Raw genomic sequence first — 11,954 nt, forward strand, 5'->3', positions numbered from 1 at the left:
TATGCATTGTAATTTGAGATTGCAAATTTTGGGTCTTTCTTTTCTTAGATTTCAATTTTTAAATTTGTCAAATAGGCATCGACCAAAAATTTTACATCTATATTTATAAGTCTCTCAAGACTTATTATTCTAGGTGTTAATAGGTGTTAATAGAGTCTTGGTGGTTTGAGATTAAAAAGTTAAATATGTGAAAAAAAGAGTCAAATAAAAGAACGAAAATAGAAAAAATAAAATATAAGAACTAACATTCTTAACCTTTTGTTATGTATTATGTGAGATTATGTTATTTGTAATAAGAGCCAGGGAAGGAACAAATGAAATTGAGGCGTAGTAATGTACAGAAACGGGAGTGAGAAAGAGAAAAAGAAAAAAAAAGATAAAATTGAAATTTTAAAATAAAATTATTATTTAAAATATTTAAATATAAATATAATTATTATATAATTAATAAAATGGTTGAATCTTAACCATTAGTTCAAATTTTCAATGGTTATGATTCAAAAAGAATTTTGGACCACCAAGAACCAAAATATACTTTATCCATTTAAGAAAACTCCTACTATGTTAAATACAAAAATTATTTATCACTAATAAAAATAAAAATTTATCTATTTTGTGTCTTACGGAGACATGTTAAGTTTATAAATTAATAAATTTTTTATTAAAAATATGAAAATTTTAAATTTTTTAATGTATTTATTTTATATTTATTAAATGAAAATATTTAAAAAATTTTAATAATAAAAAACTTATCATGTGTACTTAGTACACACATTAACTACTACGATTTGGGAGAATTGGGGCTGCGCTAGGTTTTATGTTCAAATTGTTAGGGGTTAAATTGATGCTTTGAAAATTTTGGCCATGTCATCTAACCGTTGCAGTGCCACGTGTCATTTAAAATTGCCAAGTCAGCTTTTCGGTGACGAAAAACGTCGAAAGGGCCAAATTGAGGCACGGGTCAAAATTTCAGGGTACAACTTGAGTCAATTGAAAATTTAAGGACTAAATTGAGTCGAAGGTCAAATTTTAGGAGTCATTTTGAGTATTAACTCGTACTGTTTAGTGAATTAGTGGTAAATACCTAACTCGGCCTGGGGATTTTTTAATTTTGATATTGGATTTATAGTGGTGTTTTTTAATGATGTTTTTTTTTTTTTACGAAAGGACAGCTAAGTTTTTATTTTTTACATCAAATTTAAAAATATATTTAAATTTCTGACTTTGATAAAATTTGGACGGATGAGTCTTTCCGTTCAAATATTTTCGTCAGACTCAATAAAAATATTTAACTTGGTTTCTAATTCTGATGACCTGGTATCACAGGTGCATACGTGGACTGATAAGTAGAAGGATAGTTTTAAAGATCGGATAAATAAGTCCCTAATTATGCATGCTGTATTAGATCTCCAAATTTTAATCTTTTAATTTTCAGTTTTTCACTCGCACGATGAAAAGAAAATTAGTTTCAAGAATAACTAAAGATGTGAATAAAAATGATTAAATTATTCATGTAAAATAAAAGTATTATGATTTGCAAATTATTTTAAAATTATTTAAATACATAAATTTGCATGAGTTACAACATGAAATATATTTATGACAAAATATAGTTTTATGGTCTAAGAAAGCTGAGAGTTCAACAATTTCTTTCAATATCAAAATTTTAATTTTAACGTTTTGGCCATATTTTTCATATAAGAATTAGGTAATTATTTTTCTTTGATTTAGTCACAACTCATAATAGATAATAAGTCAAAATAATAATAATACAAAGTTACAAACTAAAAAAGAAGAAGAAGAAAAAAGGAGGCAAATATTCATCTCTAATTTTGATTGTGTAAATGTACGTTTTCCAAATGAAACGTGTATCGTATTTGTTAGACGTATTTATGGGGAGGTTCTGTCTCGTGGACTCGGGGTTGGGTTGGGTGAGAAGTTGTGTTTTTTTTTTTCAGGTCTAGGCCAATTTGTTGGTTCAGATCATGAGGATTCTAGATTGAATGTGTTTTTTTCGAAGTATAATCCATCCTGGAGTTTTTAAAAATTGGATGTTTTAGTTCTTTAGATTTTAAAATATAAAAATATTTTATTTTTATTAGAGAATACGTCTCTGTATATTAGTCACTAACGATGACTATCTCACATGTGGCCGTTAAATATTCATGTGTGCGAACTGGACAAATCAGTCCTCGAAGAATTTAAAAAAATCTTAAAACATTCTTCGAAAAAATTTTAAAATTTTAAAATAATCACTTCAAATGTTTTTAATCTTTTTCAAAAGCTAACTAACATCTTATCATATATTTATTAATCAGAATAATAAAATATTATTAAAAAATATATAATAAATAAAAGATATAAAAAATAATAAAATATATATTAAAAGATAATTTTATTTATTAATACTAAAATGTCATAAAAAATAACATTATTTAATTATTAACTAACGATACCTACATAAAAGTAATATAGAAACCATAATAATAACAACTAATTTAAGAAGTCATTATATTATAAAGACCATTATCATATATCTAAATTTTTAAGATATTGACACTAAATAATTTAAAAAAATATTTTTAATTGAAAAAAATTATTTTTTTTGGCATAATTACTAACTATAACAATACAAATATTGTAAGTCTAATTTGTGCAACACTATAATTAGTGAATTCCAAAACTTTATGAGACATAAATGAAATACTTGGATTTACCAAGATATTTATTCTTTAAGTGTTGCAAAGTATTAAGAATTTCACATTAGAATTTTGTAAATTATTCACATTAACTTTGTAGTTGATCAAAACTTATAAATTTGACTTTATAAATGACTTGATTTTCTCATTGCATGCAAGTTCTAAACTGATGCCTTCATAAGTATTTGCACAAATATTCTCAATTATTAATGTAAAAAATTTAATGTTAAAGAGAGTTTTTCTATCTCTTGAAACAACACTAACTCATTATCTTCTTTATCATTATTTATTAAACAATAATTATAGAATATGATATCTGTAAATTAAATTAAATTAATATTTTACTTGGTAAAAAATAAATGAGTTCATTTATTTTAATTTTTTTAAATTAATGCTTTTCAAAATTTATTTATAATTTATTTTAAAAATACATAAAAAAATTGTAAATAAATAAATAAATTTAAAATAAATAGACTAAAAATTTTAGAAATTAAAATTTATTAATTTAAAAATAATTATATATAAATAATTCATGAGAAATATTCTTGAATTTTTAAAATCTTTTATAAACTATTTTGAGATTTCTTTTAAATTATTTGAAAACTATTTTGTATTTCAATTTAGGAATTAATTTGTCTATATCAAACACGTAAAATTATCGTTCTACGTCAATCACCATTAGTTACTAATAAAGAGAGACTATCTAACGAAAATAAACACTAAAGACTATTTTATATATTTTAAAACCTAAAAAATTAAAATATCTAATTTAAAAGATTCAAGAACTAATTTGGATAATTATTTTAAAACCTAAAGACTATGTTTATTTGTTGAATTTCTATTTAATTTGCTGAATTAATTGCATGCATCGTGAGCATGGTTCTGAAAATCGGATTAGACTGGCGATCGAATCGGTTTAACTGGGACCCAGCAATAAAAATGGTCGGATCTGCTAGAGAAAAAATTTGCTTAAAAACCGTCGAGCCGGCAAGTTGGACTGAACCGATAGCCGGCCGGTTCGAATAAAACCAAAACAAGCAGAACCATTCATGAACCAACCTCCCCCTCCCCCTTCTGCCCCCAATCATTCGTGCCCTCCCTGGAGACTTCTGAAGCAAAGCAAAACCCTCTTCGTTTTCATCTTCGCTGGCACGTCGTTTTCATCTTCCTCTTCCCCAGGTAGCTCGGCACGTCGTTTTCATCTTCGCTGGCTTCTCGGCACGGAACCCAGGTTAGCGGCCCTGCTTTCATTCTTCGCCTCCGCTTCTTCCTTTTAATTTCTGAATGTTCAGTCTTCTTCTTCGTTTGAAGTTCTGAAATTGTATTCAATTTTTGTTCCATTTTTCTTGTAATGTTTTGTAAATTGTAATTGCCTGCTTCTGATGGATCTGTCTTGTATTTGCTGGTTGCTGATGGCTGTAAAAATTTTTTTCAAATTTATTGATGGCTTGATGGCTCTGTTAGTCTGTTGCTTTCAAATCTTTGCCCTGTTACTGATGGCTCGATGGCTCTGTTAGTTGCTGATGGCTCTTAATTTTTTTTGTTCAAATTTATTGATGGCTTTGTTTGTAGTTGCTGGTTTTGCTGGGTGAAGGTTTAGTGTTTTGGAATGTTTTATAATGTGCTAATGTTTGTAATTGCTGGCTTTGTTTGTAATTGCTGGGTGAAGGTTTAGTGTTTTGTGATTATTGGTTAATGTTTTGGTTTAGTGTTCTCTCTTTTTCAGATTTCCCTTCTCGCTGTATTTTTGCGTGTTGCTGAATTGGTAATCAATAAATTTGCCTTTTTGCTGTAAATCGGGACTTTACTAGGATTTGTTAAATTTGTTGCTGTAACTTGAATTTGTTGCTGAATTTGTTACTTCCCAGTCACAGAATGCTCAGTCAGTGCTTGATTGATTGGCTTTGCTCACTGATTGTATTTGATGATAAATTTCAAATTGATAACTTTTAAATTTTAAATTTGCACTGCCTATGTTACTGATTCACTGTTCTTTCAGTGCTTTTTGTTGTCGTTAATCATTGTGATGAGCTTTGTTAAAATTTGCACTGCCTATATTACTGATTCACTGTTCCTTCAGTGCTTTTTGTTGTTGTTAATCATTGTGATGAGCTTTGTTAAAATTTGCACTGCCTATGTTACTGATTCACGGATTCATCCCTCTTGTCATCATCATCGGCATGAACTCCGAACCAAAACCCCCATTTTTTTAGTAAATTTTTTATCATTTCTGTATTTTGTTTTTAGTTATTTTATTCAATTTTATCAATTAATATATGCTATTGATGTAAGTAAAGCTAATGCAACAGTAGTATTTATATCATTTGTGGGTGCAGCTAACTCCCCATGAGGTAACTGTATTAGCACCGTCCGCTAATATTAACACAAATAGAATGCCAATTTTGAGAATATTAATTCTAGTTTCTAATTAAGAAAGTATCAAGAAATGAAACCCTATACACCTTAAAGTTCATAAGATAGGGGATGACCGGGCTTCGTAAGATCCACTAAAATAAGTGAAGTGGTCTAATATTATATATTAGTATTTGTAGATATTATTCCATTTTTTCTTCTAACTTTTCACGGTAAAAGTACAACTATTGTTAACCAAGGAAAATAATTCGTGATAAAAATAAGATACACTTGGGCTAGAAAAACCCGCGCTCAAAACTAGATAATTGGACATTAAACCCATTTCATATGATGGGAGTTGCTGGTGTATTGGGCGCATCGATCGATATCCAGTGTGAATCAATTGGTCACTTTTAATTCTTCTAAATATTATAGAAGATGCATGATCCAGCATGTCTTTTTCAAGTGTCAACGGACTATAACATATATTGAGTTTGTGACATTGGAAGGGTGTAATAATAACAATAATGGAGTCATGTTATTTGAATATTGAGGTTTAACATTTAAACTCTCAGCTTCTCAGCCCTGTTTGATTCTTCTTCTCAGGCAATTGAATCGAATCAACCAGGCCTTCCTTTTCTTTTTCTTTTAGTTGATTTTTAATTTTTCTAATATATGTAGCTTTCTGAATCAAGTGGATCAGATTATGTAGTTTACTTGATTTGTGATATTTTCGGAGACGCATTAGAAGAGTTATTTTATTATTATGTTTGCTATAAAAATATTCACATGTTGTGTATGCTTGTGATTGTTTCGGTGTTTACATTTTCTTTCCAAGTCATTTGCTATGGTTGTTCTTTGAGTTAAGGCTTTGTATGTGTGTGAGAACATGTGATAATGTTGAATGTTGTTGCATCTAATAGGAGTTCTTGGAGTACCCTCATCTTTGGTCCTTTGTAATTTATTTATTATTTTATTCTAAAACGGTTTTTCTGGTTGAACCATTAGTTGGATCGGTTGAACCAATGAACCAGTGAACCAGTGACTAAAGCGGTTTAATGACCGGTCCGGTTTTTAGAACATTGCTTATGAGTAGAAAATTGCTTAGATTGATTAGATTTTATAACTTATTATATGTCTAATTTTTCTGCATTTTTTTTCGCCTATACATGTATTTTTTAGGTAATCCGCCATTTCCCGCGGCATCATAAGCTATATTCTATGGCAGATTTTTGGCTCGCCACCATGAGCTGCCACCTGCAATAACCTCCATGTTGATTCATAGTTATTTGTTTTCATTGTTATTCATTCAATTATCGTCTCACCAATGGTTTCTCTCTTTTGTTTTTGGGTCATATGACCAGCTGCACAGCTGGATTTGGAGACTGAAAACAGATTAGCTGCTATGCTTATGAGGGAAGCAGCTGAATTGCGGCGACAGTCTGAACAGGAAGGTGTTCTGGCTTATCTTCATAAGCCTAATGTAAGGACTCGGCCAAATTCACGTTTCCTCACTGCTACTGTATGTGGGGTACAACAAGGTTGTTTCTTAGTCACAAATTTTAGATAGAACTTGGTTATTTTTGTTCTAGATTATCTTATGTTTAAGGTCTGTTCTTTCAAGGAAGTTATATTACTATGCATGAAAGAATGTCTGTATATCTGATCCAGTGGGACTTTTCCTGTTTGTAGTAGAAAGTTTATCTATTTATCTAAGTTTAACTTAATGTTACACAATTAAATAACTTTTATTGGACTACTTTTTTATAGAAGCTATCATCGGATTAGAAGCTTATATATTATAGATCATGTATATGAAAATTTCATCTCAATTCAGAATCATTTGATATACCTTTTTATAGATAAAAATCGGCAATAATATAAAAATTTAAAATATATATATATATGCCTTTGTCAAAATCCTGATCATCCTACATTCCTCTAACCCACGTATAGTGACATCTGATATTGATGACTGTGTTCCTTATTATCTATGGATATTTCTTAGTTATAGAACATTATGGTATGCCAACCCCATCATGTGGGATCAGGCTTAATTTCTGTTGTATCAATACGGCTTTGTTGTTAATGCATTTAACGATGTTGAAACTTCATTTATTGAGGGTCTAGATAATAAAATGGCCATCCTCCTCTTGTCTGTGTAGTGTTTTACATGAGCACCATTGATGTCTGTGTTGTGCTATAATTTATTTCAATTGTTCATTAATTTTTTTTCATATCAGCAAATCGAGCTGTGGAAGTGAATGAGATGTGGCGAGTGCGACAGAAAGAATTGGAACTTGATAAACAGGCTAAAGGCACCACGAAGGATAAAAGCAGTGGTTACAAAAGCCACACGGATCGTGACTCATCAGGAAGCCCTAGAAGATATGCTGCTTTTGATAATAGTTTGAATGCCTCTTCTTCACGTCCAAGTAAAAGAAAATGGGATAAGTGTGGATCAAAAGATAAAGGAAGTTCTGACAAACACTACAAGGATATTAGTAATAGTGACCCATCAAGAAGCATGAGTAGACATGGCAATTTTCAAGAACCAGAGTATAATCCAGAACCAGAAGGTATAAGGGATGAAGAGATGGAAGAGTTTCTTCATACGAGGTATTACTACTTTCTCTTGTATTCTGATGTGTCATTTACACTTGTCTTCATTTTTGTTTAAGAAACATTCGTTTGGTGCAGGAAAAAGCGAGGCAGAGGTGGCATCGGTCCCAGAATGGATGAGACTGGGCCTTACCTTCCGCCTCATCCAGATGGGGAAGCTAGTCCTACACCAGATGCAAGGGAGCGCCGTCTTATTTATGGTCTTGAGAGGCCGTCATCAGGGAAGTCGAATGAATCTTCAGAAGAGGAGCTTCACGATAAAAGGCTGAAAAAGCGAAGAAAGTCTCACTCTGGCAACTCAGACAAGGAGCACTCTAACTCTAAGAAGCACAGGTCCAAGGAAAAATCGCACAAGAAAAAGGAGAAAAAACGAAAACACGTCACTAAGAACTTTTGTGGAATTTGATATTCACTGTAGGTAACTTACGAATATTTGGAAAACTAACATTTTTACTTTGTACATATATTGCGCAAGATCAAAGGTGTGGGTAAATTTATCATATACAAGTTGAATAGCAGTAAGCTAGGTAAATGCAATTTGGCAAAGTATTGACAAATGAAATTCATGTAGAGGTTTGTGGAAATTTCATCTCATGAAATCTGATCAGATTTAACATCATAATATCCATCCAAACATCATTCTTTTCGTTGAAACTAGCAAGCTACTTTGCGTGGATCTCATATTGAACTAAAAATATTTAACTCATTCTAGAAGTTTTCTTAGTTAAATTTAAAAAATCGTTATTTCCAAAAGCAAAACTAAAACAACATTAAAACGACATAAATTGTTTTTCTGAAAGTGGGAAAATTATGTATTTTATTTGATTATGGTCAGAATTGTGTGAATTCTACGCATCTGTATCATTTCTTTTTCTTTTATATGTATTTATTTCAGTTTTTATATTTTAATGACAAAATTTTATAAAAAGTTATTTGTATAGAAAAATAGTGACAATATTTATAGAACTAAAACTATATTTCCCACCCTTCTTTTTCCTGTGTTACTTTCAGAGTTAATCAATACCATTCTCCAAAAGAGCGATAAAAAGAAAAGGAAATAATAAAATAAAACACTACATAGACAACCATTTTTAACTTCATTGGGAGATGGTTCTCAAAATACTATAATCAGTACATAATTCTCCAACCTACTTGCACCTCATGTTAATTACTAGCCATTTTTCCATTTGACAAAATCCTAGTATTTATAGAAAGAAATTTAAAAAATCCATTATCTAACAAAATCTTGAGAAACAGCCACTGTTGGGTTGCTACCTCCAAAAAAAGTATATGATCCAAGCTTCATGACCATGATGGAATCTCACTAATTAACCAAGCCATATGTGGTGTCTCATTTTCCCATTTCACTAACTGTTGACATGAAAATCAGATTGGTTTGCACATTGGCCTCCTCAGCGGACATTCTCTTGCAAGATTTTCTGATCAGATGCTTCAGAGTCCTCTGCAAGATTCACTGATCGACTAACTGAGAGTGTGGTGTATATCCCTTTGATAGTAGCCGGGGTTGTTCTACAACAACCACCCACAAGGGAAGCCCCTGACTCAATCCAGTTGTTCACATATGAGACAAAATCTTCATCTGTAACCCCTGTATTTTTCTATAACAAAAACAACCTAACGTCAGTGTTACATTATTCAAAAGGAATTCAGAATACAAATTTGTGTAGCAACATAGAAATCCTCTTCCTATAACTTTGAAAAAACAATAATAAGAAACAAACCCAACGGATGAAATGAACTTACCACCCACTGCTTTTGGATACCATCGTAAGTTTCCCCGCTGTTTGGATATATAATAATTGGTTTTGTAGTCACCTAAAGAAATTATACACAAATCAAGGATAAGTGTTCCACAGAGATAGATGTCCCATAAAAGTCATAAGTCAATGGCATCAAGCATAGTTTCTTACATGGAAGTAACACATCAAGGCAAGGAAATAAACTGTTATTTTGAGAACAAATTGTTGTACATGAATATGAAAAGTGTGCCAGCATATGGGTTAAGTTCTATAGCTAAAGAAGTCTCCATGCATACAAGTGATCTTCATTTTTGTTTCCCGAAAAAAAAAGCAGCAATTGAACATATTATGCAGCTACTGAATCTATACAGATAGTGCTTATTATCCATCCATATGGTTCATAAAATGGAAAAAAACCAGGCAAGGTAGATGTTTACACTTAAAATAAGAAAAGTTTAAGTCCATCAGGCATCGACCGAACCAGCACACATCATAGTCAGTCGGAAAAGCGAGAACATGAGGTTCTACCTGCTTAACAGATACTATCAGGTCATGTATAAATCTGGGCGGGGTACAGTTGATCCCAACAGCAACAACCTTGCTGCATGATTCAGCAATAGAAATGCACTCCTCCAAAGAATCACCACTGACAACATTAATTCCATCCTTGGAGTTAAAACAAAACCATGCTGGACTACTTATGTCCTCTTCTTTTAGAAGCTCTGAATAAGCCTGCTTGGTCAATGAATAATAATATAGTTAGGGAGACTCAAGAGTTAAGGGCTAAACTGAATACTCTTATGTGTACTAGTGGAGTTTTGCAAATTTTAAAGGTTCAAGTGTATTATTTCCAATAGCCATTAGTCCTTAGATACTTTCTGCTGTAGAAAATCAGTTGATTCAATATGTCCTAGTGTTTTCCTCATCATATGAAGTTACTTGACTAGCAATTTACTCATTCAAAAAGGGAATAGAAACACTAGGATAGAAATGTAATGCTTCCTTCTTCAAGAATGTCAGTTTTAAGGCCAAATTAAGTTGGGAAAGGTAGTTAAGGAACAGAAAGATCATATCAACTGAGAAGATAGAAATGGAAGAAAAAAAGCCTTGATTATGAGGAAGCTGCACCTATATACTACTGAAAATATCACCAGCAGTTGATTTCTCCTTTCCCTTATCCTGATAAGTGATAACATTGTATGACAACCTACTAGGTCTACTACTGGTTGCAGTTCAAAGAAAATATTTACTTATTTAGGCAAGTGATTGACAATGAGGCTTTATATTTATACGACTATATCTATATAATAGAGAAAGTATAACTCGAGTTGCAACAAGTCTCTACAGGACTTAGAGTGCTGATCTAAGCATCTGAACGTATAGCAGAAATTCTATACAAACAATTTCAATTCCTCTGTTCATATATCAATGGTTTTGGTAACTCAAGGTAACACTGAATAAAAACAAACTCTTTCACTTATCAAGAATAATAATAAGATTTTAGCAATAAGAATGACTAAACCATTTAAATACCTTAGCTTCAAGCTTATTTGGAACTGTTTCAAATGCAATGAGATCAGCACCAGAATCTGCTAAAATTTGCACTCTTCTCCGATGAAAATCTTTGAGATATTTCAAGGTTATCGCGTCACCATAATCCCCACTGTTAGGAACAAATATGAAAATATTGCTGAGATTACCATGAAAATATAACAAACTTCAATATTTGTAATGTTTATATGCAGAAAAAGCTCAAAACTATATATGCGTGCAAAATTGACATATAAACTCATTTTGCACAACCACACAAACTTTCCCCTTTCCAAAACCAAGAGATTAAAATGGGATGCCAAGATGAAAAAGCAAGCTTGGAATATCATCATATCTAGAATATCATTAACTATGTTGATCAATTAACTGGCTACACAAAAGATAAGAAAATATAACAAACACCACAAGTAAACAACAATTACAGCTGATTCTTAAATACTTGATATTAGTCCTTTGAAGATCTCACCTGTACTCTGACCCATCAGCCAAATAAGCTCCATAGCTCCCCACTGAACCTGCGACTAGAATAGGGCGTTTCTTGAAGATTCTACCATCAGCATCGATACCCGAAGAGCAGGCAGCACATCTTTCATAGTACACATCTCTGGCCTCCCGAGCAATTTCAACACTTTTTCTGATCAAGTCTTCACTTTCTTTCTCAGAAAGGCCTTTTGCTTTAAAGCCTTGAATAGTGGCCTAAGCCCCGCGCGCACAAAAGAGAACACACACACACACACACTCAACTTCAGCCATAGCAAAAAACAAAGAAATCAAAAATCCATATCTCATCCTTAGCAAAATGGAATTCTGACCTGATAAGATGCTGTGATTATAATATCTGCACCATTTTCCAGGTAATCAAGGTGCACCTATTCAACCCAGCAAGCCAATCACGATATCAATTTTACAGTAACATAACGAAGCAAATCCAGGTTCATCCCACCCCAATATTACAGTTTGTAAAATGCAA

The 11,954-nt window shown here is 31.7% G+C and overlaps 2 protein-coding genes across 2 annotated transcripts; one reads left to right on the forward strand and one right to left on the reverse strand.

Moving 5' to 3' along the window:
• Positions 1-6,411: 6,411 nt before the first annotated feature.
• On the forward strand, positions 6,412-8,289 carry LOC107493006 (uncharacterized; the record flags this gene model as incomplete). Its single annotated transcript, XM_016114084.3, has 3 exons — positions 6,412-6,592; positions 7,295-7,670; positions 7,752-8,289. Coding segments are annotated over 3 exons (885 nt in total), but the record flags the coding sequence as incomplete, so codon positions are not given.
• Positions 8,290-8,630: 341 nt separating this feature from the next.
• On the reverse strand, positions 8,631-11,853 carry LOC107493005 (selenocysteine methyltransferase; the record flags this gene model as incomplete). Its single annotated transcript, XM_016114082.3, is given in 6 exon segments — positions 8,631-9,292; positions 9,438-9,509; positions 9,962-10,165; positions 10,967-11,096; positions 11,451-11,680; positions 11,797-11,853. Coding segments are annotated over 6 exon segments (900 nt in total), but the record flags the coding sequence as incomplete, so codon positions are not given.
• Positions 11,854-11,954: the final 101 nt, after the last annotated feature.

Source organism: Arachis duranensis, chromosome 6 (assembly GCF_000817695.3).
Source record: "Arachis duranensis cultivar V14167 chromosome 6, aradu.V14167.gnm2.J7QH, whole genome shotgun sequence".
NCBI lineage: Eukaryota > Viridiplantae > Streptophyta > Magnoliopsida > Fabales > Fabaceae > Arachis > Arachis duranensis.